Here is a 27,243-nt window from a genome sequence, read left to right as displayed (position 1 = left end):
AACACGTACAAGTTCGGTTTAAACGAGTTTTAAAATGCCAATAGAAGTGCAAACTTAAAAAATCAAGCAGCATAAAACAAAAATTTTGATGGCGGGCCAATCCTTAAACTGATTTATATTTGCCTTATCTTCAAGTCCAATATATTATTACTTTAGTTTAAATGTGAACAGCAGATGCAATTATTATACGCAATATAAATATAGTCATGTAGTAATTCTAACAGTCTTCCACAAAATTGAATCCTGAAAATAAAGTTAATGGTAGTTTTAAACATAAAGGCTGTTTTGCATTTGGCCTTTGGTTCTAATGCTTGAGAACACCAAAAAAGAAATGGTGCAGCTTTCCAAAGTTGCTAGACTTTGACAACTGACAAACATTACATCACTTACAGTCTCCTTCTTTTGAAAAACTAGGAGCATTCACTTGCAAAATGGGAGAGTATGGTTGGGGGGGGGAAGGAGCGTTCCAAATTCTGAGTCCCTAAGATCTTTTGTAGAACTGGGAAATAATATGCTATTGGCTTTTTGTTTAGCAAATCCAACATTCATTTTATGCAAATAAAAAATCCGGTTGCCTACAGTTTTCATATACTACGTAAATTATCTTGGTGCATGACAGAAATTTTAATAAGACCAGTTGGGCTTTGAGACCTAACTAGTGCTCTTAGAACATTAGCAAATAATTTGTTGTTTTCCCCCCATACCCAGTTTGATTTTAAGGTTTTATTTTCCAGAATTCAATTGTATCATCCAGCTTCCATAATCATCTTGGGAACAGCCAACCCATCAAAAAAAAAAAAGTTGTTACACTTCATCTGTTAGATCCAAGCATGAATTCAACCATCTCAATACGTTCACTGGTTCTACATGTATAAATGGCACCAAAATTGTAGTTACTTAAAGGTGCTGCCATAAGGAAGATTGAATTACTACTATTGGGATGGCACAAGGCTAGTTTTATAATATAGCAAAGCCTATGCTGGCTTGTAATGGCAGCTAAAACACAAACCAAATTCCCTGATCACAACTTCTCAGTTTAAGAGCCAGGTAACGATCGGCAAAACTGAGTTTTTTTATAATGTATTTGAACGTGTGTTGTTAAAAAAAAAATGTAACTGACGTAAGTAAACATACTTTTATGTTAATGCAAGTAAATACTCTTAGTTTTCTAGCTAGCATTAGACAGACTTACAAAAACAAAGAGAAATGGCCTCTCTCTACAACACATGGGTTGCAATTACATCCAGTAATGTGTTAGTGGTCAATTTATTTCGTATATATAACAATATATATAGATATAGGTATATAAATATTAGGGTTGTTCTATTCAGAAACAAGATTTAACGTAACACAAAAACCGTTTATCAATACAAAGTAAACTCTGCATAATCCATATGGTGGTATATCCCTCCAATGTGTTGCTTACAAACAAGTTTGGTACAAATAAGTTAGTGTTTCTCTGTCAAATAAATTGTACAGAAACTCAAAAGTGCCATTTCGGTTAACTGTGGGAGTCTTACTCCAAGTGGCTATGGGAACTGATCTGAGCAGCAACGGGGGGCCAGCCGTCAAAAATTATTTCCACATTGAAAAAGGCAACACCGAAGGGGTAAAGCACAAATGTAATGAAGTCACATAAGTCTGTATTTTTTTTCTTCCTGCGTACAATACCTACAATCCTTTGTTTAAGTCAATCTAGAATAAGAATTCTGGAGGACTCCCCCAAACTCACCACAGGGGTTTTAAAACCTTAAGGCAGAAATCAGTGTTGACCTTTGCAATTAAATCTTGGATACAAAAGAAAGATTTGCGTTTCCATTTCATTACGGAGAAAAATGACATGTCACTCGTTCCTCTTAACCAGATGGTTGGTACGAAAAAGAAAGAAAGAAAGAGAGAAAGAAAGAAAGAGAGAAAGAAAGAAAGAGAGAGAGAGAGAGAGAGAGAGAGAGAGAGAGAGAGAGAGAGAAAGAAAGAAAGAAAGAAAGAAAGAAAGAAAGAAAGAAAGAAAGAAAGAAAGAAAGAAAGAAAGAAAGAAAAAGTTATCAGGGGCGGCGGCGGGGGGGGGGGGAAAGGATGCAAAATTCAACCCAGCTTATCAAAGTTACCGGGTTAAAATTAAAAATAAAAAATAAAAAATTAAACAGATACTGTTTGTACAATAGTGCACAAGAGGTCCAAGCACCTTCCAGAAGACACATCTCACACTGTGCCAGGCACTTGGTCTGAACAAGTTTCTCCCCGTGTCAGTTACGACAAAAAGAGCACCCACCGTATTTTATGTATCTTCTCATTAGAACTGCAAAAAAAAAAAAAAAAAATTGCCACTGGAATAGTTTCCCATGATGCTCGCGATTTCTGTCACCCAATTGTAAAGGCATTTATTTTATTTTATTTTATTTTTCCCCGACATGATTATCTGATTTACATCCAACGTGCTTTTTTCACTTCTATTGATCAGGTCTTTTTCTCTACCCTTTCAAAAACACACTGCATTTTTGTACACTCATCAGCCAACCAACATTCTGCCACATTGCACCCTCTACAAACACAAAGTTACGCATTTTCATGGCCAACTCCAGTTGACTTGGATCAAGAGAGGACTTCGCGCTTCCTCCGTCCCAGCGGCAGCTCGTGGGCTTTTCAGCAGGAATGCCACCTCTTGCTTCTGTGCCCTTCTTCTCCCTATTGCTTGCAACCAAATTAAGAGAAATGCCCTATTTAAACTCTAAAATGGTTATCGTAAAACAGAGGAAATTTAGACGCAAAACTTCCTGAATGTGCACTTGACACTGGGACAAGCCAATGAAGGTTAAATTTCATTTTCCCCCCCAAGAAAAAAACTGATAGCATCTGCCACGGCAGGAAGCTCCTGGTGGTGTTATCGGGTCAATGTACATCACTATTTGGTCATTTACATATGGAGGTTCAAGGATTCTCAAGCTTCGTTCTCTGACGGAGAGGAGTTGGCTGTTACTACCGAGTCCGGCTTGCGAGTCATTCTATCCAGCTCTTCTTGGACATTCGTCAAAACAGTTTTTTGCCCTATAAAAAAAAGGAAGACACAATATATGTATGCAGAAAATCAGCCCTAAACGTTCTTTCTGCTCTTCTGAGCTTCCTCTCCAGGAAGTGGTCTCTTAAGAAAGTCGGAGCCTAAGCTATGTAGAGCTTTCAGTGTGAACCCAACATAAACTGAGGAGCAGCTCGCAAGCACGGATCTGTTACCATGGTCTAACACAGTGATGGCGAACCTTTTAGAGACCGAGTGCCCAAAAACTGCCCCGCCCATCCCTGCTCCGTCCCCCACCCCGCCCACTCCACCTCTGCCCCGTCCGCCCTGCCCCTACCCCACCCGCAGGGCCAACCACCGCTTCCACGGCCCGCCGCAGATCACCCAGGCGGCCCTGCGCCATGGCGGCCACACCCTCCGCCGGCGCCCTGTAGCATCATCTGCGCACGACAGGGCGTGAGAGCGGAGTCTTATCCCTGCTGCCTGGCTGCCATGTCCTTGGCTGCGCTGCTCCACACAGGCTGCGCCCGGGGTCAACTCTCCTCTGGGGGGCTGCTGTTGAGGAGGGGGTCACGGGGGAGGTGGGGCTGGGGCGACAGCATGCGTGTCCACAGAGAGGGCTCTGTGTGCCACCTGTGGCACGCGTGCCATAGGTTCGCCACCATGGCTCTAACAGGTTGAGGTGAGATCCACACCTATCTCTTGGCCTTCGGACCCCCCCCCAAAAAAAACCGTGGCTCTGCTGTTGGGCCTGGGCCTCCAATGAGGGCATTCCACACTGGAGGTGATTGGTGGATGAAGACAAAGATCCCACCCTTTTGTATTTTAATGTTTCACTTATTTAATCTCTGTTTAACATTTTGCATTTGCTTTTGCAACGTTGTAAGCTGCTCAGAGTCACAGGACGGTGCTATGGGCAGCATATAAATGTAATAAATAAACAGTGCTCCTAGAATCATGTGCCAGTTAGCTAGATTCCAAACATTCAAGGGTCACATTTCTCTTCCGGATTGACTCTCAACAGTTCATTTAGTGACTGTTTGAAGTCATGACGACATCAAAAAAAAGAGCGACTTATGGTCGTTTTTCACACTTACAACCACTGCAGCATCCCCAGGGTCACGCGATCAAAATTGAGATGCTTGGCAACTGTCTCGCATTTATGATGGTTGCAGTGTCCTGGGGTCATGCGATCCCCTTTTGCGACCTTGACAAGCAAAGTCAATGGGGAAGCCAGATTCGCTTAACGACCGCCTTACTAACTCAACACAGTTCAGTGCTGCTGAAGCTTCCAACGGTCACTAAACGAAGTGTTGCGACTTGAGAACGACCTGTACTTCTGTCTTCAGGCTAAGAAAGATGGACGAACCTAAAGGAAGACTATGGGATCAAGTGGGCATGCTGCCCTCTGTCCTCAGCTCAAAACAGGGGGAAGATTTCTTCAACCCCATTTAAGCCTCAGAAGAAACAAACGAACAAAAAAGTTCAACAACACATTCCTGCAAGGTAGAGCTGTTGGGGGGGGGGGGGAGAAGATGGCTGGTGTAAGACCCCGCGTTCTGGCGTTCTTTTAACCCGAGCGAACTCAAACCATAGATTGCGAAGTATTGCGCGTAAACGGGCCCAAATAAATTAGGGGAAGTGGCTTCTTTTGGACGGTACCTGATTTCTTGCCGGTGCTTTGCACTCCCCCTCCTCCTGCACCAGGACTCCCAGGGGAACCTGTCTTTTTACTCAAGAGGCTATTGAAGAAACTGGCCAGCACTCCTTCGCTTGCGGCGTTGTCTAAGGAGAAAGAGGCAAACACTGAAAGTGGGCAAAGGTGGGATGCTGACAATGAGAGAAACTGACTTTCAAGAGAGAACCTGGGGAAATAAAAGAAGAAAAACCATGACGCTGGGGTCTTTTCCAACGTCAAAAGATTTATTATACGGAAAATGTTGGGCGAAGGCAAATAGACGTGTCCCAGAATAATGTTACGGGACTCAATCTGTGCCGGTCACCGAGAGCAGAACGCTACGCTCCGGTGAGAAGGAAGGTCCCTGAGGATGGGCTCCAGTTCGAGTCTGGAAGCTCGGAAGACTAAACCTCTGGCCCCGGTGACCGGCTCAGATCTCCCTTTCCCCTCAGCATGGCTGGCTCAGGAATTCTGGGAGTTGAAGTCCACGAGTCATAAAAGAGCCAAGGTTGCCTACCCCTGCCCAAATGCCTGAATTTTGATCACGTGACTGTGAGGAAAAATATTTAAATATTTAAAACAGGGGTCTTCAAACTTGGCTCTTTTATGACTCGTGGACTTCAACTCCCAGAATTCCTGAGCCAGCGTGGCTCAGCTTGGAAATCTCTCCCTTTCTCCTCAGCATGGCTGGCTCAGGAATTCTGGGAGTTGAAGTCCACGAGTCATAAAAGAGCCAAGGTTGCCTACCTCTGCATTAGGGCAACTTCTTGCAGAAAAGCCATCAGTGCATGATGCGACAAGGGCGTTGTTGTCACAGGGGCCGATGCTGATTTGGGCTAAGGAGGGCACCAAGATCACCCAGATGGCTTCCAGGCCTAAGGGCAGTGTAGAACCTCGCTCCTCTCATCTCTAGCCCAGCACTCTGATGACTAGATTATACTGGCTTTCAAATAAAATCATAATATCTTCATCAAAGCATACTATTTTACTAGAGTTTTAGTGGTTAACTATGTATTTGAGTAACATAAGCTTAGATACGATGGGGGGGGGGAGGGATGTCTGCTGCCTTTTCTAGCTAAGATCCACTGCTGTTCCCAAAACATCTTAGCTTTTCAAAAATGTTTTTATCTTCCTGCTTGGGCATGGATTTATTATGAACATACACCTCCAATTATTAAATCTCATATCCACTGTAGTATTAAAATCAGAGGTGAGACTTGGGGTTGTTTTTTTTATGCTATAATTAAAAAACATATTTTTTTTAAAAAAAGAAATTACATTTAAGAGATTCTTCAACATTTTTTTTTTTGCAATGGCAAGTTTCATTCGTTGTACCTGCTAAGGAACAATGTGGCACTTCACAAAAAAACTTTCCCAACATCAACACAGCCTTTCAACCAACAGACCATAAAAATGCTACACCCAGGGAAAAGTTCAAAGCAAAACAAACATTCTAAGGTGAATTGCATACTTTTAATAGCCGGATCTGGTTTCTTGACGGATGCTATTGGCGAGGCGCTGGGGACGGCGGCAGGGCCTGTCCTGCCTTGCGGCCGGGGTGAGCCAGAAGGACCACGAGCTGGAGATTCCTGGAGAATAATAAAAGGCAACAGGATGTGGTTTACCGATGTCACCTTTTTAAATAAAAATACCTGCCCGAGTTATGATTTTTGAAAGCTGCATACAACAACAAACTGAAGCCGGTAATCAAATACAAATTTTACTTGCTGCAGGGCAATCGTTTTGTCAAAAAATTTCACATTCCCAAGACGTCCAATTGTGGGTTACTCTTAATATTCTTCTCTCTTTTATCTGATTATACTGCCTTATGGAACATAATATAAATGTTAACTATGTACTTACAGAAGCTCTGGTAGGGGTTGCCGGCTGCTTAGCAAGGAACGACTGAAAGAAAAGTCACAGCCCTGTCAAACTGATTATCCAAAGCAGCCCCAATACACCATTATATTTTAGAAAGCTTTTTTTCCTACTGAGATTTTATACTGTTAAAGAGGAGAGGTGAGGTGGCTGTAACTTAATCTACTGCTCAAGATTGCAGTAAAAAGCAGTCCCGCTTTAGGAATAAAAGCTGACTGGATGACTTAGGGCCAAATTAGGAGACAATAATCAACAGTGAAGGAAAGTGATAGATGTGTTCAGCAACCTCAGGGTGACTGTATATTGTGCACCTATGCTATATATGTCTGATAAGAGTGAATCAGAGTCACTAGTTTGAAAGGAAAAAAGAGTAGCATGTCAGCCACAAACTAGAGAAACCCCAGTAATTTCTTTCACTACATCAGAGAACTACAATTCCAAGAACTGTTTTGAGAGAAAGCCACCCTGCAAAACAGAAAAGGCTACACTTTCGCTCTGCATAAGCTCTGGGAATTATTTTTCTCTCTTGGAGCTTTACATCCTGCTCTTTCTGGCAAGGATTCTGCTTACTGGGGATTCGTTGAACACTTATTAGCACAGAGAAAAGTGGAGGATTCAGGTCTGTAGTAGTAGGATAATAATGCAAAGCAGTCAATGCTATGTGGAGAAGACCAAGATGTTATTCTTCCAATTTGAGAAAGGTTATTTTTAGGCGTAGGTTTAAATGTTTTGAGCTTTTAACTGCCAGCAAACCATGAAGATGGTTTTCTGCAACTGTGATCAAAAGGGGATGCAAAGGCTTCAAAAAGGGAGCCGAGGGTGGGGGGAGAATTAGGGGGCTGCACTGAGACCCCAAGCCTCACGATGCACAGACCTGTTTTAAAATATCCTAAGCACCAGAGAGAAGCAAAAAGCAGAATAGGGCTTTTTTTCCCCGCTCACCTGCTGCTTCATCAGAAAGACCTGCTCGTCTTCTGCCGCAAACTCTTTATCATGAACTAACTGACAAGGAAAATAAAAAGGAAAAAAAAAAGTGTTTCTCACCAACAGATGTTCAGTTATCTTAAATTATCTCCATTAAGATCAGTCATGGGGGAGGGGGCAGAGGGATTATTGTACAGCTCGACATCTGGTGTAATAAATGCCAAGAGGTCTGGATGTGCGCACCTGTTTGGATCTTAGAAAAAATACACACGGAAAGAAGCAATGTTGGCACAAGGGTGTTCCTCCCACCAGCACAAAGTTAGACCTGCCCCCCCCCCCAAACTGGAAACTGCAGAAAGAGGAGAATCACGTCCGAATGCCTGGCTATGGTAACACCTTCCCTTCTTCTTCCTTTCTTAGCATGGTGAACAGTCACTCTGGCTGAGAGCAACATAGACAGGAAGGCTTGGAGATGGTCTAGGGCAGGGGTAGGCAACCTTGGCTCTTTTATGACTTGTGGACTTCAACTCCCAGAATTCCTGAGCCAGCATGGGGGAACTATGGCCCCTTCATGACTTGTGGACTTCAACTCCCAGAATTCCTGAGCCAGCATGGGGGAACTATGGCCCCTTCATGACTTGTGGACTTCAACTCCCAGAATTCCTGAGCTAGCATGGGGGAACTATGGCCCCTTCATGACTTGTGGACTTCAACTCCCAGAATTCTCTGAGCCAGCATGGCTCAGCTTGGAAACCTCTCCCTTTCCCCTCAGCATGGCTGGCTCAGGAATTCTGGGAGTTGAAGTCCACGAGTCATAAAAGAGCCAAGGTTGCCCACCCCTGGTCTATGGACATTGCAAGGACCACCTCTTGCAAAGGACACCCCCTCATTTAATGTGCAAGAAACGGGGTGCCACATTGCTCCGTCCTGGGAAATCTCCTTTTCTCCATATGCAAAAGAAGCCAGTGGCCTCTCTTACTGCGCAGAGGGACTGACTTTCTCAGATACAGCTCAGGAGTAATCATTTCCTTGATCTGCTGCCAGAGTAGGAACTGTAAGGGCCAACTCCCACTTCTGGATAAGCATTTTTAGACTGCGTGGACACCAGCAGCAACAGCCTGCACATGTTAAATGCTGATGGGGTACAAAGATGGCTGCCAGGCTGATAAACATTGGCAGTTTAGAAGGAAATGTTCCTCCTGCAAAATTCTGTGCCTGAGGTAGGGAAACGTACATCAAAGGCCTCCTCAGAACCCTTCTATGTCTCAAAAACATTCTTCCACTCATGATTAGTTGGATCCAAGCCATTTTATTTTGGGCTTTTCCATACCAAAATACAACCCCTTGCTCCAAGCAAAAAGTAACATTCTCTTTTGTATAAGTGCTCTTTGTTAGTCAATGGAGTCCCAAGCACCACTTCTCAAAGTATTCATAAGTGAATAGTTAGCAGATTCATTACTCCAAATGACTGGTGCCCAACAAAAGATTCAGCATCCTTGCTGTAATTTAAAAATATGAATTTCAAGAACAATGACCAGCAGCTTCACCTGTAGGATAATGTGGCAGAGTTCAAAGGAGCTGTACCTTTCTTACAGGTGGCTTTACGATGAAGTCTTCGTATGCATCTTCTGGTTTCACTGTTGTGAAATTCTCATGCAGGATTGCAATTTTCTTTTCATTGTCCCAGCCAGCAGGTCTAAGAGAAAGAATTACCGTTCATGCAAGCACATCCTTTTTTCAGAAACGCACGCACCAATGTCAGATTTGCTTGCCTTTTATTTCCCATGAAAAGAGACACTTGTAGATTTGAGGCAGACAATTTTATCTGATGGGCAGGAAGGAGATAAGGGCTGCAGCGAATGAGATTATTACACACATGGGTTGAACCAAGAGGTTCTGGATACTGGGGAGTTTTATTTCGTGATTAAAATAGATGAAGCTCATTTCAGTGCTTATCACCCTTATGTGAGGTCGCGCCACCCTCTTTGGAAATTCAACAGAATTTTCAAAGGAAATTCTGGAAGGCAGAAAGAAGAGAGGCTTTAGAGACGAGGTACATTCCTCAAAAAAGAGCCAAAGGCATGAAGATGAAATGCTAGCCAGTAAAGGCCAATCCCAGGTTACTTAAATCTACACAAAGCAGGAAAACTATGTATATTTCCCAAACTGGTGCTCTTCAAATTATGATAGCACTTAGCAATAGCACTTAGACTTATATACTGCCTCACAGTGCTTTATAGCTTTATAGGTCCTCATTTTAACGACCTCAGAAGGGTGGAAGGCTGAGTCAACCTTGAGCTGGTCAGGATCAAACTCTTGGCAGTGGGCAGAATTAGCCTGCAATACTGCACTCTGACCAATGTGCCACCGCAGCTCTTTTTTTTTTTTTAATAGGATGAAATCCCACCCAGACAATATTACTCAAGGCTGATTTCTATTATAGTTGAGACAAATATTTTGCCATCTTTTAGGTTTCATCTACCCCGGAGGGGGGGGGCGGCCTCAAGCCAGGAAAATGCTGTGTTTTAGTGAAAGTAGCCTTTTGATGATGCGTCTTACTTTGCCCTTCAACTTACATAAAAACTGCGTCCTTTTCTACCACTGAGGCAGGCTTTGCAAAGTGAAAGCCGTATTTTTTATGTACAATGTACTTATATAACAAGTCAAGGTTCTTCTCCTCCTTAACGGATGTATAGAACAAGGCTGCTCCATCTATTCGTTTCATTTAAGGAAAATTCCAAGCAGAGTGGTGAATTTCAAGTGCTAAATGTATACATTTAAGTATCTCAAAAGTAAGTAAGTACCTGTTTCTAAATGATATAGTGGCTAAATTTATACCCTGCCTTTATCTCAGAAATTCAAGAGGGTATGTTGTTGCTTTCTCCTCTTTTCCCCAGAGCACCCTTGTGAGAGAGTAGCACAACAGCTAAACAAGGTCACCTGTCCACCACCTTACCAGTACTCCATATGTTTATTTACTGTGCGGTGGTGATAATGGGCCCAAAGGTTAATGGTTTCAAACAGTCCATCCTTTTAATTTTAAGCCCAAGGAAAGGAGAGGAGTTAGTACAATACAGAAATGAACATGTTAAAAAGCTTTCAGACTCAAAAAATTATTATAACAAGGCTAAAGAAGTTTAAAGAAGTACAACTATTCCTAAAGGAGCCATATTGTTTCGTAGCCAAATTAATTTATTAAACTTCAACATAATTCACCAATTAACGAATTGTACTTGCAGCATAATCCTATAAATGTGACACCGGGAATGTTCTCCTTAAGAGCAGATAGTAGCAGGCTAATCTGGCAGGTGGAATCCAGGAGAGCAGCAAGATTTTTCTCAAGAGTCAACTTTCATGGGATTGTACTGTCGGCTGCTAGATACAGAACATCTAAAACTTGCGTTAGTTTACCGGCCGTTACTGGAAATACAAAAACCTCATCATAACCAAGAAAATGGAACATGCTGGCCTTTGTGGTTTTAAACTTAAAATATGTGCTCATGAAATGAACTAAATGTAAATAAAATATAGATGTGACTGTTTTTCAAGAATGGAAACAAAACAAAGAACAGAATTGGAATCATATTAAACATTGTTTCAGTTTACAAAGTACTGCTTTAATATACCATTTCGGCTTAAGAAAAAGGATACACTGCAAGCAGAATCTACGAATATGCGACTGAATGAAATCAAAGTGTTCTTCCCTATAGTCGTGCTCTTTTTCTAACACACTCATTGCGTCACACTGGAAAAAAAAAATCAAAAGGAATCTCAAGAGTTCAGAAAGTCTGCCACGCAATGAGTGCGGAAGACAGACTTTTCCATAAATCAATGCTCAGAGCAAGTTTTGAAGCTATTAAGGGGAAAGTTTCAATTATATTTATTCATTTAGTCCATTCGTATAGCTACCCAGTCAACGTACGATTCAGGGCAATGTACACAAATTAAAAACACACAACAACATTCTCCAATATTTTTCGGTTTAAAAAAAGCTGCACCCACGGCAGCTTTATCCCATTCAAAAAATACGCAACTTCTTACGCTGGACTGCTATTTATCACACTTCAAGCTGCATGGCGTATACCAGTGGTTCTCAACCTTTTTAATGCCGCGACCCCCAACTGGTTGTAAGTCGAGGACTAAACCGGTCGTAAGTCGAGGACTAAACCGGTTGTAAGTCGAGGACTACCCAACCGGTCGTAAGTCGAGGACTTTCCCTGCCCGGGAGCACCGCGCATGCGTGGTTCCGCCCCTTGCGCCGGCCAAGGCGTAGCTGGCAAGCGGCAGAGACAGAGCAGGCCGACCACCAGCTGGCCCAGCTCAAGGGAGGTAAGGCACCCGCCGGAAAAGGGGGAAAAAAATGGCAGACAGCCTTGCTTGGCGACCGTGAAATGGTCGATCGACCCCAAATGGGGTCGTGACCCATAGGTTGAGAACCGCCGGCATATACATTTAGAACAGAGATCTCCAGGGATTTTGAATATCTGGCAGAATAATCTAAAATTAGGACATACAAAAGGGAAGCCTGGAGAAAAAGAATACAGACTGAACTCAACGTTCTTCCTGGATTGCAGAATGGGAAACATGACACTTATTGAAATCCAAAAGGATATGCAAAACTGCTCAAGGTATGGTTACCAAAAGGTAAGATGTTAAAAAAATGGGAGGGAGGGAGGAAGGAAGGAAGGATAAAACCATCTTCCCCACAAATCAGATTTCATTCTTTGAAGTAACAAGATTCAATTCCATTGTATAAAGGTTGTGGTTTCTTTTGGCAACGAGTGGGACTTCAAGCTTACCTTTGTGCAAACTACCACCACGGGGATCCCAAGATTGTGAGTCAGCACATTCTCTCCGAGAGGGAGGGCAATGTTCTCCTCATCTTGCCCTGATGGACCTCTCCTTTGTGGGGATCCCTGATAACCTCCTTCCGGTTCTACATATTCTTGAAAAATCTTCACAACTACAACAAAACATAAAGTGTCTTTTATGCTAAAAGCTAGGTGCTGTTTCAAATATTCTTTATTAAAAAAAAACAGGTATTGTTTGAGATTAAAGAGCAAAAATTAGAATACTGCACCCACTTGTAAAAAAAAAAAAGTTTAAAACACCATCAATTCCCCCCCCCCTCAGAATAGTTTTAATATGTTCACCGGTTATCCCACTTCGTCTTCTAGGTCTCCAAGAACCCTTCACAATGTAAAAGCAGTTTTTCTTCAGAGCAAAAATGTTTTTCAAAAACGGATTTGTGTAGCTCGTTCTGAAATTTCAATGCTTCGTTATTTTAAGTTTGGTTTTTTTTTCAGTAACTGCTACAGAAGCTAAAGAAAAAAAACAGCTGTATCTCTGCCAGAGTTTCTGGAAGAGGAAACCCCACAAGAATTTAACCTATTAAAAATTCAAAAGACCTGGAGTGCAGAAAACAAGCCTTCTTTTAATAGGCTTTCAGAAACTTTATTCCTAGGTTTTACACTTAATATCCCAATGGCTGCAGATATTTTCAAGGTTGGTGGACATTACTCATCCCAAAAACACCATCCTTCCTACTTAATGAGATCTTCTACAATCTACATGATGTTATGTAAGAATATTCTTGCCTTAGAAGAAAAATGCCCCAAATGGTGAGTGCAACATCAAATGGGGATGCAAATTTACGGGTAACGCCATCAGCACAAATGGAGCATCTTAGTCACTGAAATTCATTTGTGTGGAGTTCTAGCTCAATTTATTCTTGAAGGCTGCTTGGGGCCAAGTCAAATTTTGCTTTACCAACAGCCAAGAAAGCTAAACATTTGCAGCATGCCAAAGGCTTCATCTCTAATCTGCTGAACATTGAAAGAACTGGTATTTAAAAAAGAGGCACCTGTACACAACTGCATTTATTTATTAAATTTGTATGTCACCCGCATACAACTATGAGCATCTGGGGTAAAAAAAACACCAAAGCTTTCACTTATGGTAAGTCTTGCTCCAGCTGTTTTATGTGACTGCTTCCTTAACTAAGATAATAACTCCTTCCTTCTATGGAAGAACCGTCCGTCTTCTTGCGTTTTTCAATAGCTTTGGAAACTTTCATTTCAGCTCAGGCGCAGATACACAACAATCATTACCACATCCAGGGAATACACAGAAATGACTGTGTCCTTACGTTTTAAGGTCTCCGTCTGTGAGAAGACGAGATTGTCTGTAAAGTAAATTCAAAGGTATATTTATACCTTACTATGTTAGGTTTCGTGTACGAAGAACCGTCTTCCTTCCCAAAGAAAATAGGTGACATGAACCTTTAATAAATACCCAAACTACTTGAGTGCACTATGTGAAACCTTTGGAATTCCTAAAAAAAAATCCACCCACAGCATAATATGAGCTCAGTGTCACATTGAGGCCAGAGGTGTTGGTGTCAAGTAGTGGAAGGTGCTTGCCAGAATATATTCCCCTGAAAAGGATGACGGTGCCCAAATGTTTGGAATAGAAATTCTGATGACACACTCACAATGTTATTCTAACAATTTTAGATTTTTTAAAATGATTCTCTTGACCGAATTTCCATCGCTTTGAGTTCCTTCAGAATTCCATAGCCCCAATTGTTGTTTTTTATAAATCAACCGTTATCATGATCATCACTACACCACATATATGTGTGTCACACATCAATAAACTGGTTATAAAAATGCTGTGATTTGATTTTGGACAGTGGCTTTCTGCCAAGTCAATGCCACACACAAGATTTTCATCATAAAGTTCAGGGGAAGCATCATTCAATTTAATGCACACTGCAAGAAGAGAGCTTTGAGGAAGTGAAAATTCATCATTATGCTTTTGAAATAATTATCAGAAAAGCAATTTGGAAGCTGTATCAACCAGTAAGTTGAAACTCAAGTGTATTCTGTTAAAATTCTTCAACCATTTTAAAAAATTGTTGAAATAAATTGTAAATCAATCAAGGGACTTCACAAGGTGCACTTTAACAACCTATTTATTCTGTGTCAATTAAGTCTCACTAACTGGCCACAATTGGGACCTACAACCGTTACTAAGCGACGTGGTTGGTAAGCAAGACATCATGTGACTGAGACTTGCAATCGTATTACAAGTTTTTCCATTGTCTCTGCTTGTCAATGAAAATACTCAATCATCGAGGTAGAATTGTCTGAAAATTGAGTTATGGCAACCGGACTTTTCTTTTTTGATTTGAAATGTTTCACTGCTTATCCAAATACTTCTTCGGTCAGACTGAAGAAGCTACTTGACTAAGCAGCGAAACCTTTCAAACCAAAAAAGAAAAGAAGCTTCCAACTTTATTATTATTATTATGGATCATCGCACAGTCAGCCAGATGTTCAGACTGGATTTGGCATTTTGTCTACCTATCAAGTCCTTACTCAGGACCTGGGATAGGCAGATGTGGATGTTTGATGTTATTACAGATATCGTCGCAGGATGGAAGCAGTTCCTAGTAAGGCCGCCTTTTGCAATTGACTAATGGCAAATTTGTCAATGCCAATGGTGTTCAAGTGGTGCTCCAGTTGTTTTGGGATTGTACCCAAGGCGCCTTTTACTATTGGTACTACCCTGGCTTGCTTTTGCCACATTCTTTCGATTTCTATTTGTACGTCTTTGTATTTTGTTATCTTCTCCAGTTTTTGTTGTTGTTTATTATTATTATTATTATTATTATTATTATTATTATTATTATTATTATTATTATTAACCCTCTCGCTAAGTTTCTAAGCTCAGTTGCCGTGACTCAACGTCCAGATTGTCTCTGCTTGTTGGAAGCCAGCTGTGAAGCGTGCACATGTCGGTTACATGACCGTGGGACAACGTAACAGTCGTAAGGATTGGTCATTACTTTTTCAGTGCCAGTGTGACTTTGACTGATCCTTAAACAGGGCGGTCATTGAGCGAGAGACAAACTAAACACAGAGCAATGGCAATAATAATTACCTTTTACAAGAGTCAAATTAATTGTAAAATAGCCAGATACATCCTTCCAGAAGAGGAAGGTCATTCTGCCGTATCTCTAAAAAGTAAAGCTTTACATCTGATTGGTAAGCATGCGATAAAATGTGTGGTGAAAATACAGATCTAGACATCACCTGTTGTTTTTTTTTCTAATACAATAAACCTCGGCGCTCTTTGCCGATATAACTTCTTTAGCTTTTACAAACAATCCAGGCAGGTCAGTTTAAAGAGGCTAAGTGCTTGTTACTACATTGCTAACCCAATCTATAAAAATCCTTTGCAATTATAAAAGCAGTGCACATTGTTGTTAAATGGAGGGAAGTCTTTAGGCATGGGACTAGTTTCTGGAGGAAGGGGGAGCATCTTGGCTACTCAACAAAATGACCCGAAAATAATCTCACTTGAAAAGTGCCCACTTTCCTAATACAGGTAGCCCTGCACTTACAACAGTTCATTTAGTGGCTGTTCAAAGCACAAAAAGAGTGACTTGTGACCATTTTTCACACTTAGGACCGTTGCAACATCCCCAGAGTCACCTGATGATCAAAATTCAGACACTTGGTAATTGATTCATATCTACGAGGGTTGCAGTAGCCCAGAGTCATGTGACCATCTTTTCTGTGATCTTCTCACAAGCAAAGGCAATAGGGAAGCTGGGTCCATTTAACAACCGTGTTACTAGTTTAATAACTGCCAAGATTCGCTTAACAACTGTGTAAAATGAGGCCAAACTCACTTGACAAATGTTCCATTTAGCCACAAAAATCTGGGGCTCAATTGTGATCATAAGCTGAGGTCTACCTGTACAAAGAAATAGCAATCTGAAAATACTTTCACTGGGCTTTGCACAAGAGCTGCTAAGGATCCATATTGGAACAAATCAATGTTTGCACAGCAGATTTTGCACAAATTGAAAAGCAAGAAGCCCAGCCGTGCAAATAGGGAAGGGAAAAATGAGATCTAAATTTAGTATTAGGCAAATATCAAATGACACTTGACTATCGATAGTGGAAGATGACTTCCTGGAAAATCAGGATAAATGCATGGAGTCTTGGCACCAGCTTTGTGTGACTTCCTTCTGTCACAAATGGGGGGGGGATTCTCTTCAATCTCAACAAAGGCAGCTTTGGGAAGCAGCATTCCATGATAGCTTTTTTCCTCAAATGTTTCTAAAAGGGAAGTAGCAACTTGAAAGCTTGCTCTAGCTTAAGATACTTAGATTCATATATCCTTTTTCTTATAAGCCATGGAACTCTTGAGACTCAGTCCTGCTTAAAACAAATCCATTTCATCAAGAAAGCAATTCTGTAGTGACTGACTCAAGAACCATCACTGCCAAAGCCATTATGCCCTCATTCATAGAGTACATCTCAGCAATATTACTCATATAAGCTACCCTACCTATATCGGCCCAACATTTATCTAATTGAACTGGAATAGGAATAGGAATGTTGATTATTTACAAGCCTACTTTCCCCAGATGACCAATTCATCGTTAGATGAGCAAGTACAAATTACACGCCGTGTTACAAAATCCACATAATTAGCAATACTGTTTCAAACAAAGTTACTCAAACACAAACTGCAGGCAGACTGGTAGGGTAGACAGTGCTTAGTTAATGGACTTTGGGCCTGGCTCAATATAGTTATGGGCACTCTTCTAAATAAAATGCACAGACATTAAAGAAACGTCAGCCTCACGTAACTTACATTGTTGTTCCATGTCTCTCATTTCCTCCGGGGGGATTTTCAGTTTATCAATATGTTCACGCAAGACACTTGCCCATTTTTGTAAGGATTCCAGAATAGTCCATGGCCTAGACATATCTGCCACAAAGATTACAAGAGTCTCCTGCAACGATTCGGCTGTCACAGCAAACTTCAAGAGACCTTTGTGATACAAATCGCCATCAAGAATCCAAACATTACAGCGGGTCTGATCTGCAAAGGAGACAATTCCTTTTAAGTAAGAAATCCTTCTCACATTAAAAGATATAGCACCATTAACATACTTGGCACCGACAGCTTCTAAGGCACCAAGTACACAGGCAGCACTAAATATAGCATAACTTTGCTGCCAGGGAGATTACAAACAGGAATTCAGCATCAGAGAGGTAGAGAAAGAGGAGAGAAGCAGAAGCTGAGTAAGTACGAGAATGTGCAGCTATTTCAGACATGCTTTACATAAAAATACTAGGATGGTCTTTCCAAATTGGTAACGACAAATCTGGATAAGTGGATAAATCTGGTTTCAGTTGCTTCGTTTTTCTTAGTTTATTGCTACAATTTGCATCACTTTGAACACATTCTCAACTCTACACTAAGGTTCAGAAGTTCCATGGGCATTTCACCAGGGCCTGTGTTTTTCCCAATTCATGATTTTTGCAAGAAATTTTTCTTAAAATGTTATGCCTGTGACTTGAATAATACATGTATTTAGAGGCAGACATCTTCCTCGTGTATGTTTTTACATACTTTAGGACTAGAGAACTGCATCACAAAATTCACAAAACCACAACTATCTATGCATAATTATCCTTCAATTCAAGTAACAGTTTGGGAAATTAAATTAGATCAGCTTGTGTTTACTGTGGTCACAGAAGACAAGGATGATCCAAAGTGTACCAGATTTGGAAATGCTGCAGTACTCAGCTTTTTTCAAAGGTGAATTCTGAGGACAAGCTTAGAAAAAGTAGGCCAGCTGAAGCATTCTGACGGGCAATTTTAAATGCACAAGGCAAAAAGGACAAAAGGATCAGGTAATTCTGAAATCAGTGAAGCTGGAGGAGTGAATGTCAGAAAGGAAGGTTTCAGGTTATACAAACGGAGCAATAATGGGATCAGGAGAATGGCAGTGGAGGATTCTGAAAAATGTATACAGGATAGAGAAATGGACAGAAACCAGGCTTAAATGAAAAGTGGAGGTTCCACAAAAACAGCGCTAACAGAGACGATGAGGAAGAATGTACTAAATATGGTAACAGATAATCAAGGGCTATATTTTGTGGTGGGAATAGCATGTCTTGCTAATTGCCTGAATGTAGGCACCAAAGGAAAGAGAGAATGAACAAGACAAAGAAAGTGCAAAGAATAAAGAAACCTTGAAATAATTAAACATCTGACTTGATTAATTACATCCCACAATCCAATAACATCTTTGAGATAAGCTGGCCTTGAGCTTTAGGCAGAAGAAACACAGGTAAAACAAGGACTTTACCATCTCTATCTTCATCATGGACATTTAGGTATAGATATTCCAACCCTCTTCCTTTCTTGCCATGCTCTACTCCTTGGATTTTAGTCAGCAGGGTTGTTTTACCAGAGCCATCATCACCTGCCAGTATATTTTGCAAAGGAAGAGAAGAGACAGGAAGATAATCTTTAACAAAAAAAAAAGTCATCTGCTTGAATTGACAAGTTGTATGTACCTTTACAGGAGCTGAAGAAACATTTCATTTTACAGAACAGCTAAACAAAGTCAGGCCTCTTACTGTGCCAGTCTGATGTACGCTTCTTCTTCCACTTTCTAACTTGTTAAATATCAATTGACTTTCATTTTCCTCTTCAAAAAAGAAACATTATTTCTCAAAAAGAAAACCCCCCAAAAAACCCATTAAGCCTGTAAGCAGCATCAAAGGCCTTATGTCACAAAATGCACACAAGACAAGCTGAAGCCTGGCTAATGTATATTCAATCTCTCAACAAAGGCTTTCGTCTAAATTAAATGGCTTTTTTTCTTTCATCAGTTAACCTTACTGGAGAACCAACAACCTCCCATAGCTATTCACTGATACTTACCAAAGACAAGAATATTTTTGCCTGATGGTAATTTAGACCTGGACCTGGTGGAGACTTCACTCAATATTGACAACCTGCATTGAAGTAACATTCTTTTTAGTCAAGGATGAAAGATGATATGAATCAAAAAAACAGGATGAATGACAAAAGAACAGAAGTGAAGGTTCCCATCCTCTAAAAAATGAATCAGCTTTTTTTTTTTGCTTCCTATGGTTTTCATGTATCCAAATGTCATCTCCATATAGNGGCCTTCTCTGTGGGTGCCCCCACCCTCTGGAACGAACTACCCCCCGAGATCCGGACGATCCCGGATCTCCTAACCTTCCGCCGCGCCCTCAAGACATGGCTTTTTCAACAAGCGGGACTGACCTAGGGTGAATTTTAAATAGGGAAAATTTTTTTAAAGATTTTAATAATGACACAGCCACAAATATATTTGGTTTTTTATTGGTTTTATAGGGGAAATGTTTTTTGTGTTGTCTTTTAATATGCTGTGAGCCGCCCTGAGTCCCGTGGGGAGAAGGGCGGCATAGAAGTTGGAAAAATAATAATAATAATAATAAATAAATTGTAAATCAATCAAGGGACTTCACAAGGTGCACTTTAACAACCTATTTATTCTGTGTCAATTAAGTCTCACTAACTGGCCACAATTGGGACCTACAACCGTTACTAAGCGACGTGGTTGGTAAGCAAGACATCATGTGACTGAGACTTGCAATCGTATTACAAGTTTTTCCATTGTCTCTGCTTGTCAATGAAAATACTCAATCATCCAGGTAGAATTGTCTGAAAATTGAGTTATGGCAACCGGACTTTTCTTTTCTGATCTGAAATGTTTCACTGCTTATCCAAATACTTCTTCGGTCAGACTGAAGAAGCTACTTGACTAAGCAGCGAAACCTTTCAAACCAAAAAAGAAAAGAAGCTTCCAACTTTATTACTATTATTATGGATCATCGCACAGTCAGCCAGATGTTCAGACTGGATTTGGCATTTTGTCTACCTATCAAGTCCTTACTCAGGACCTGGGATAGGTAGATGTGGATGTTTGATGTTATTACAGATATCGTCGCAGGATGGAAGCAGTTCCTAGTAAGGCCGCCTTTTGCAATTGACTAATGGCAAATTTGTCAATGCCAATGGTGTTCAAGTGGTGCTCCAGTTGTTTTGGGATTGTACCCAAGGCGCCTATTTACTATTGGTACTACCCTTGCTTGCTTTTGCCACATTCTTTCTATTTCTATTTGTACGTCTTTGTATTTTGTTATCTTCTCCAGTTGTTGTTGTTGTTGTTGTTGTTGTTGTTTATTATTATTATTATTATTATTATTATTATTATTATTATTATTATTATTATTATTATTATTATTATTATTATTATTATTAACCCTCTCGCTAAGTTTCTAAGCTCAGTTGCCGTGACTCAACGTCCAGATTGTCTCTGCTTGTTGGAAGCCAGCTGTGAAGCGTGCACATGTCGGTTACATGACCGTGGGACAACGTAACAGTCGTAAGGATTGGTCATTACTTTTTCAGTGCCAGTGTGACTTTGACTGATCCTTAAACAGGGCGGTCATTAAGCGAGAGACAAACTAAACACAGAGCAATGGCAATAATAATTACCTTTTACAAGAGTCAAATTAATTGTAAAATAGCCAGATACATCCTTCCAGAAAAGGAAGGTCATTCTGCCGTATCTCTAAAAAGTAAAACTTTAAATCTGATTGGTAAGCATGCGATAAAATGTGTGGTGAAAATACAGATCTAGACATCACCTGTTGTTTTTTTTTCTAATACAATAAACCTCGGCGCTCTTTGCCGATATAACTTCTTTAGCTTTTACAAACAATCCAGGCAGGTCAGTTTAAAGAGGCTAAGTGCTTGTTACTACATTGCTAACCCAATCTATAAAAATCCTTTGCAATTATAAAAGCAGTGCACATTGTTGTTAAATGGAGGGAAGTCTTTAGGCATGGGACTAGTTTCTGGAGGAAGGGGGAGCATCTTGGCTACTCAACAAAATGACCCGAAAATAATCTCACTTGAAAAGTGCCCACTTTCCGAATACAGGTAGTCCTGAACTTACAACACTTCATTTAGTGGCTGTTCAAAGCACAAAAAGAGTGACTTGTGACCATTTTTCACACTTAGGACCGTTGCAACATCCCCAGAGTCACCTGATGATCAAAATTCAGACACTTGGTAATTGATTCATATCTACGAGGGTTGCAGTAGCCCAGAGTCATGTGACCATCTTTTCTGTGATCTTCTCACAAGCAAAGGCAATAGGGAAGCTGGGTCCATTTAACAACCGTGTTACTAGTTTAATAACTGCCAAGATTCGCTTAACAACTGTGTAAAATGAGGCCAAACTCACTTGACAAATGTTCCATTTAGCCACAAAAATTTGGGGCTCAATTGTGATCGTAAGTTGAGGTCTACCTGTACAAAGAAATAGCAATCTGAAAATACTTTCACTTGGCTTTGCACAAGAGCTGCTAAGGATCCATATTGGAACAAATCAATGTTTGCACAGCAGATTTTGCACAAATTGAAAAGCAAGAAGCCCAGCCGTGCAAATAGGGAAGGGAAAAATGAGATCTAAATTTAGTATTAGGCAAATATCAAATGACACTTGACTATCGATAGTGAAAGATGACTTCCTGGAAAATCAGGATAAATGCATGGAGTCTTGGCACCAGCTTTGTGTGACTTCCTTCTGTCACAAATGGGAGGGGGGGATTCTCTTCAATCTCAACAAAGGCAGCTTTGGGAAGCAGCATTCCATGATAGCTTTTTTCCTCAAATGTTTCTAAAAGGGAAGTAGCAACTTGAAAGCTTGCTCTAGCTTAAGATACTTAGATTCATATATCCTTTTTCTTATAAGCCATGGAACTCTTGAGACTCAGTCCTGCTTAAAACAAATCCATTTCATCAAGAAAGCAATTCTGTAGTGACTGACTCAAGAACCATCACTGCCAAAGCCATTATGCTCTCATTCATAGAGTACATCTCAGCAATATTACTCATGTAAGCTACCCTACCTATATCGGCCCAACATTTATCTAATTGAACTGGAATAGGAATAGGAATGTTGATTATTTACAAGCCTACTTTCCCCAGATGACCAATTCATCGTTAGACGAGCAAGTACAAATTACATGCCCTGTTACAAAATCCACATAATTAGCAATACTGTTTCAAACAAAGTTACTCAAACACAAACTGCAGGCAGACTGGTAGGGTAGACAGGGCTTAGTTAATGGACTTTGGGCCTGGCTCAATATAGTTATGGGCACTCTTCTAAATAAAATGCACAGACATTAGAAGAAACGTCAGCCTCACGTAACTTACATTGTTGTTCCATGTCTCTCATTTCCTCCGGGGGGATTTTCAGTTTATCAATATGTTCACGCAAGACACTTGCCCATTTTTGTAAGGATTCCAGAATAGTCCATGGCCTAGACATATCTGCCACAAAGATTACAAGAGTCTCCTGCAACGATTCGGCTGTCACGGCAAACTTCAAGAGACTTTTGTGATACAAATCGCCATCAAGAATCCAAACATTACAGCGGGTCTGATCTGCAAAGGAGACAATTCCTTTTAAGTAACAAATCCTTCTCACATTAAAAGATATAGCACCATTAACATACTTGGCACCGACAGCTTCTAAGCACCAAGTACACAGGCAGCACTAAATATAGCATAACTTTGCTGCCAGGGAGATTACAAACAGGAATTCAGCATCAGAGAGGTAGAGAAAGAGGAGAGAAGCAGAAGCTGAGTAAGTACGAGAATGTGCAGCTATTTCAGACATGCTTTACATAAAAATACTAGGATGGTCTTTCCAAATTGGTAAGGACAAATCTGGATAAGTGGATAAATCTGGTTTCAGTTGCTTCGTTTTTCTTAGTTTATTGCTACAATTTGCATCACTTTGAATACATTCTCAACTCCACACTAAGGTTCAGAAGTTCCATGGGCATTTCACCAGTGCCTGTGTTTTTCCCAGTTCCTGATTTTTGCAAGAAGTTTTTCTTAAATGTTATGCCTGTGACTTGAATAATACATGTATTTAGAGGCAGACATCTTCCTCATGTATGTTTTTACATACTTTAGGACTAGAGAACTGCATCACAAAATTCACAAAACCACAACTATCTATGCATAATTATCCTTCAATTCAAGTAACAGTTTGGGAAATTAAATTAGATCAGCTTGTGTTTACTGTGGTCACAGAAGACAAGGATGATCCAAAGTGTACCAAATTTGGAAATGCTGCAGTACTCAGCTTTTTTCAAAGGTGAATTCTGAGGACAAGCTTAGAAAAAGTAGGGCAGCTGAAGCATTCTGATGGGCAATTTTAAATGCACAAGGCAAAAAGGACAAAAGGATCAGGTAATTCTGAAATCAGTGAAGCTGGAGGAGTGAATGTCAGAAAGGAAGGTTTCAGGTTATACAAACGGAGCAACAATGGGATCAGGAGAATGGCAGTGGAGGATTCTGAAAAATGTATACAGGATAGAGAAATGGACAGAAACCAGGCTTAAATGAAAAGTGGAGGTTCCACAAAAACAGCGCTAACAGAGACGATGAGGAAGAATGTACTAAATATGGTAACAGATAATCAAGGGCTATATTTTGTGGTGGGAATAGCATGTCTTGCTAATTGCCTGAATGTAGGCGCCAAAGGAAAGAGAGAATGAACAAGACAAAGAAAGTGCAAAGAATAAAGAAACCTTGAAATAATTAAACATCTGACTTGATTAATTACATCCCACAATCCAATAACATCTTTGAGATAAGCTGGCCTTGAGCTTTAGGCAGAAGAAACACAGGTAAAACAAGGACTTTACCATCTCTATCTTCATCATGGACATTTAGGTATAGATATTCCAACCCTCTTCCTTTCTTGCCATGCTCTACTCCTTGGATTTTAGTCAGCAGGGTCGTTTTACCAGAGCCATCATCACCTGCCAGTATATTTTGCAAAGGAAGAGAAGAGACAGGAAGATAATCTTTAACAAAAAAAAAGTCATCTGCTTGAATTGACAAGTTGTATGTACCTTTACAGGAGCTGAAGAAACATTTCATTTTACAGAACAGCTAAACAAAGTCAGGCCTCTTACTGTGCCAGTCTGATGTACGCTTCTTCTTCCACTTTCTAACTTGTTAAATATCAATTGACTTTCATTTTCCTCTTCAAAAAAGAAACATTATTTCTCAAAAAGAAACCCCCCCCAAAAACCCATTAAGCCTGTAAGCAGCATCAAAGGCCTTATGTCACAAAATGCACACAAGACAAGCTGAAGCCTGGCTAATGTATATTCGATCTCTCAACAAAGGCTTTCGTCTAAATCAAATGGCTTTTTTTCTTTCATCAGTTAACCTTACTGGAGAACCAACAACCTCCCATAGCTATTCACTGATACTTACCAAAGACAAGAATATTTTTGCCTGATGGTAATTTAGACCTGGACCGGGTGGAGACTTCACTCAATATTGACAACCTGCATTGAAGTAACATTCTTTTTAGTCAAGGATGAAAGATGATATGAATCAAAAAAACAGGATGAATGACAAAAGAACAGAAGTGAAGGTTCCCATCCTCTAAAAAATGAATCAGCTTTTTTTTTTTGCTTCCTATGGTTTTCATGTATCCAAATGTCATCTCCATATAGTAAATAAATATTTAAACCCTTGGCTTTTATACCTTACATTTATAGTCAAGCAAGTTAGGCCTTATAATACCAGACTACAAGCATAAAACCTTTTAGCCAAATTGAGGGGAAAGCCTACCTTTTATGAATTAGTGTTGAACTAATACTAGGATTTTGAGTAAGAATCAACAGTGCAATATTATGTTTTCTGAGATCAACCATTATAAACATGTCACAACAAGAGATGGACAGCTATACAAGTTTAATAAACATATAAGGAACTCAAAGGTTCTGTATTGCATATATCAGTGATGGCGAACCTTTTAGAGACCGAGTGCCCAAACTGCAACCCAAAACCCACTTATGCATCGTCGGGTGCCGGGTGGGTGTGGCCCATTGGCTGGGTGTGGCCCATTGGGTTGGGCGTGGCCCATTGGGTGGGCGGGGCTGCGGTGGTAACGGCAGACTGGGTGGGACTAAAAAGTTCAATCAATCAATTCCAACTTTGCAAGATCTTTTTTTTCCCCGCGAGAAGTTGAAATTGACTGATTGAACCTTTTTTTTTTTGCACACGTCGGTGGAGACCTAAAGCGAAAAGGTTTTATAAAACCCAGCTGAAGGCCTAGGACTGGGGCGACGGCGCAGGTGCCCACAGAGAGGGCTCTGAGTGCCACCTCTGGCACCCGTGCCATAGGTTCGCCACCACTGGCATATATTATGGAAAGTTGCTCCCCACAGACTTGGGTACCAGAAAGTCATTCCAAGTGTCAGGATTCAAAGGCCTGACTCTACCTTTTGCGGGGAAAATCACCTTTTCTCTGCTAAAGTATTTGGCTCTGCAATGTTTCAGTTACAGAGAAATGATTGGGACCGTTAACAAACAAAAAAATTCCTGGACGTGTATTTTAATATTTAGAAACATTCCAAGTATAGTGCATAGACCAAAAGGGTTTATTCTCACTGCCTGACATATTTTTTAGAGCAGTGTTTCTTAACCTTGACCATTTTAAGGCATGTGGACTTTAACTCCCAGAATTCCACAGCCAGCAACGCTGGCTGTGGAATTCTGGGAGTTGAAGTCCACATGCCTTAAAATGGTCAAGGTTGAGAAAACACTGTTTTAGAGCATTCTTTCAAGAGAGATTAGAGCAGTGAGTTACAAAACAAGCTAGCGTGTAAGAGCCGCTCCTTCTAAATAAAACGCACGGCAGCTCAAAAAATTAATTCAGAACGCACTGCGTGCCTAAGCCACGGTTAGGCCCGCGTTCGTTACAAAAGGAGCCCACAGATAAAAATCAGGAAAACGCCATAACCGGTTGACCGAAACCCAATATTAGAAAGCCACGCCAACCAAGCATCCTACAATAACGGGACGCTGCTTTATATTGGAAAGGCGTCCAAGCCGGGGGGGGGGGGGGGAGAGAGAGAAATGCTAGTGATAAAAACAGAAAGCGCTAGTGAGACGCCACTGCCATTGTCAAAGCTGGAGGAGTCGGCTTTACTTTGCACAGGGATTAAGACTCCGGGGATTTAGGGCAAGGTTTTTAGACGACGAGAGGCATCCTCTTCTTAAGAGACCCGCCGGCCATTCAAACCTGCCAGCCTCCAGCCACTCTTGGGGGGTTCAGAAAAAGAGCATTCGGCCTCCCCACCCCCCCAAAAGGGAGGGGAGATGCAGCGCCAGGAGGAGCCCCTTTTCGGGAAGAGGCTTCCCAGGCGAAATCCACCTGCCCCAACCGAGGGGGATGGAGAGCGCGGAGGATGGGTGTGGTTGTCCCATGCACCTAGCAGGGCAGGGCCGGGCCAAGGCTGCCTGCCCACCGTCGGCTCTGCAGGGAGGGAAGGGCCGGGAGCAGCCCCTCCACCCACCCCGGCAGGGCAGCTCCCCCGCGGCTCGGCTGCAGGAGGCGCCCCTCCCAAGGGCGGCGGAGCTGAACCGTCTCGCCCCCACCAGGAGGGCCCGGGAAAAATGGAGCCGGCGGAGGGGGGGCAAACAGGCCGCAGGGGCTGCCTTCGCTGGAGCCGAGCTCGGCGGCGGCCCCCACCCGGCCCACCTGCGAGGGGAAAGATGCCCTGCCCTCCCCCGCCCAGCCTCCCCAAAGCCGCCCCCCCCCGCGTCCCGAAGCCCGGGCCCGGCTGCTCACCAGAGGCTCTGGCCTTCCTCTTCCTCGCTGGGGAGGTCGGCGGCCAAAGGCCCGTCCGGCTCCAGCAGCTTCTTCTCTGCCAACACCGGCGCCATCTTGCCAACGGCAGCCGCCACAAAGAGTGACCTCATCCGCCCAGGCTCCGCCGACAGGACCCCGGCTTTCCCACACTCGCGG

At 41.6% G+C, this 27,243-nt stretch overlaps 1 protein-coding gene across 1 annotated transcript; it reads right to left on the bottom strand.

Annotated features, from left to right (window-relative positions):
• Positions 1–2,394: 2,394 nt before the first annotated feature.
• DYNC1LI2 (dynein cytoplasmic 1 light intermediate chain 2) lies at positions 2,395–27,200 on the bottom strand. The gene is made up of 13 exons (XM_015817550.2): positions 27,067–27,200; positions 24,699–24,772; positions 24,119–24,235; positions 17,169–17,399; positions 12,293–12,456; positions 11,145–11,238; positions 10,070–10,205; positions 9,078–9,189; positions 7,512–7,571; positions 6,555–6,596; positions 6,163–6,280; positions 4,676–4,798; positions 2,395–3,045 (listed from the first exon to the last, which is right to left on the bottom strand). Exons 1-13 carry the CDS (start codon positions 27,195–27,197, stop codon positions 2,939–2,941), a joined length of 1,509 nt encoding a protein of 502 aa, XP_015673036.2. The 5' UTR covers positions 27,198–27,200; the 3' UTR covers positions 2,395–2,938.
• Positions 27,201–27,243: the final 43 nt, after the last annotated feature.

The sequence above is a fragment of the Protobothrops mucrosquamatus genome, unplaced genomic scaffold (assembly GCF_001527695.2).
Source record: "Protobothrops mucrosquamatus isolate PMUCROS unplaced genomic scaffold, P.Mucros_1.0 scaffold605, whole genome shotgun sequence".
NCBI lineage: Eukaryota > Metazoa > Chordata > Lepidosauria > Squamata > Viperidae > Protobothrops > Protobothrops mucrosquamatus.
Note: the sequence above shows the minus strand (reverse complement) of the source record. Positions and strands in the feature narration are given on the sequence as shown.

Bases quoted from the DNA above. Each gene is read 5' to 3' on its own strand.
- DYNC1LI2 (XM_015817550.2), bottom strand. From the start codon at position 27,197: ATGAGGTCACTCTTTGTGGCGGCTGCCGTTGGCAAGATGGCGCCGGTG. The intron at 17,400-24,118 runs GTAAAGTCCTTG...TCTCCTTTGCAG, and splicing joins CCATGATGAAGATAGAGATG to ATCAGACCCGCTGTAATGTT. The intron at 4,799-6,162 runs GTATGCAATTCA...CTTTCTCCTTAG, and splicing joins ACCAGATCCGGCTATTAAAA to ACAACGCCGCAAGCGAAGGA.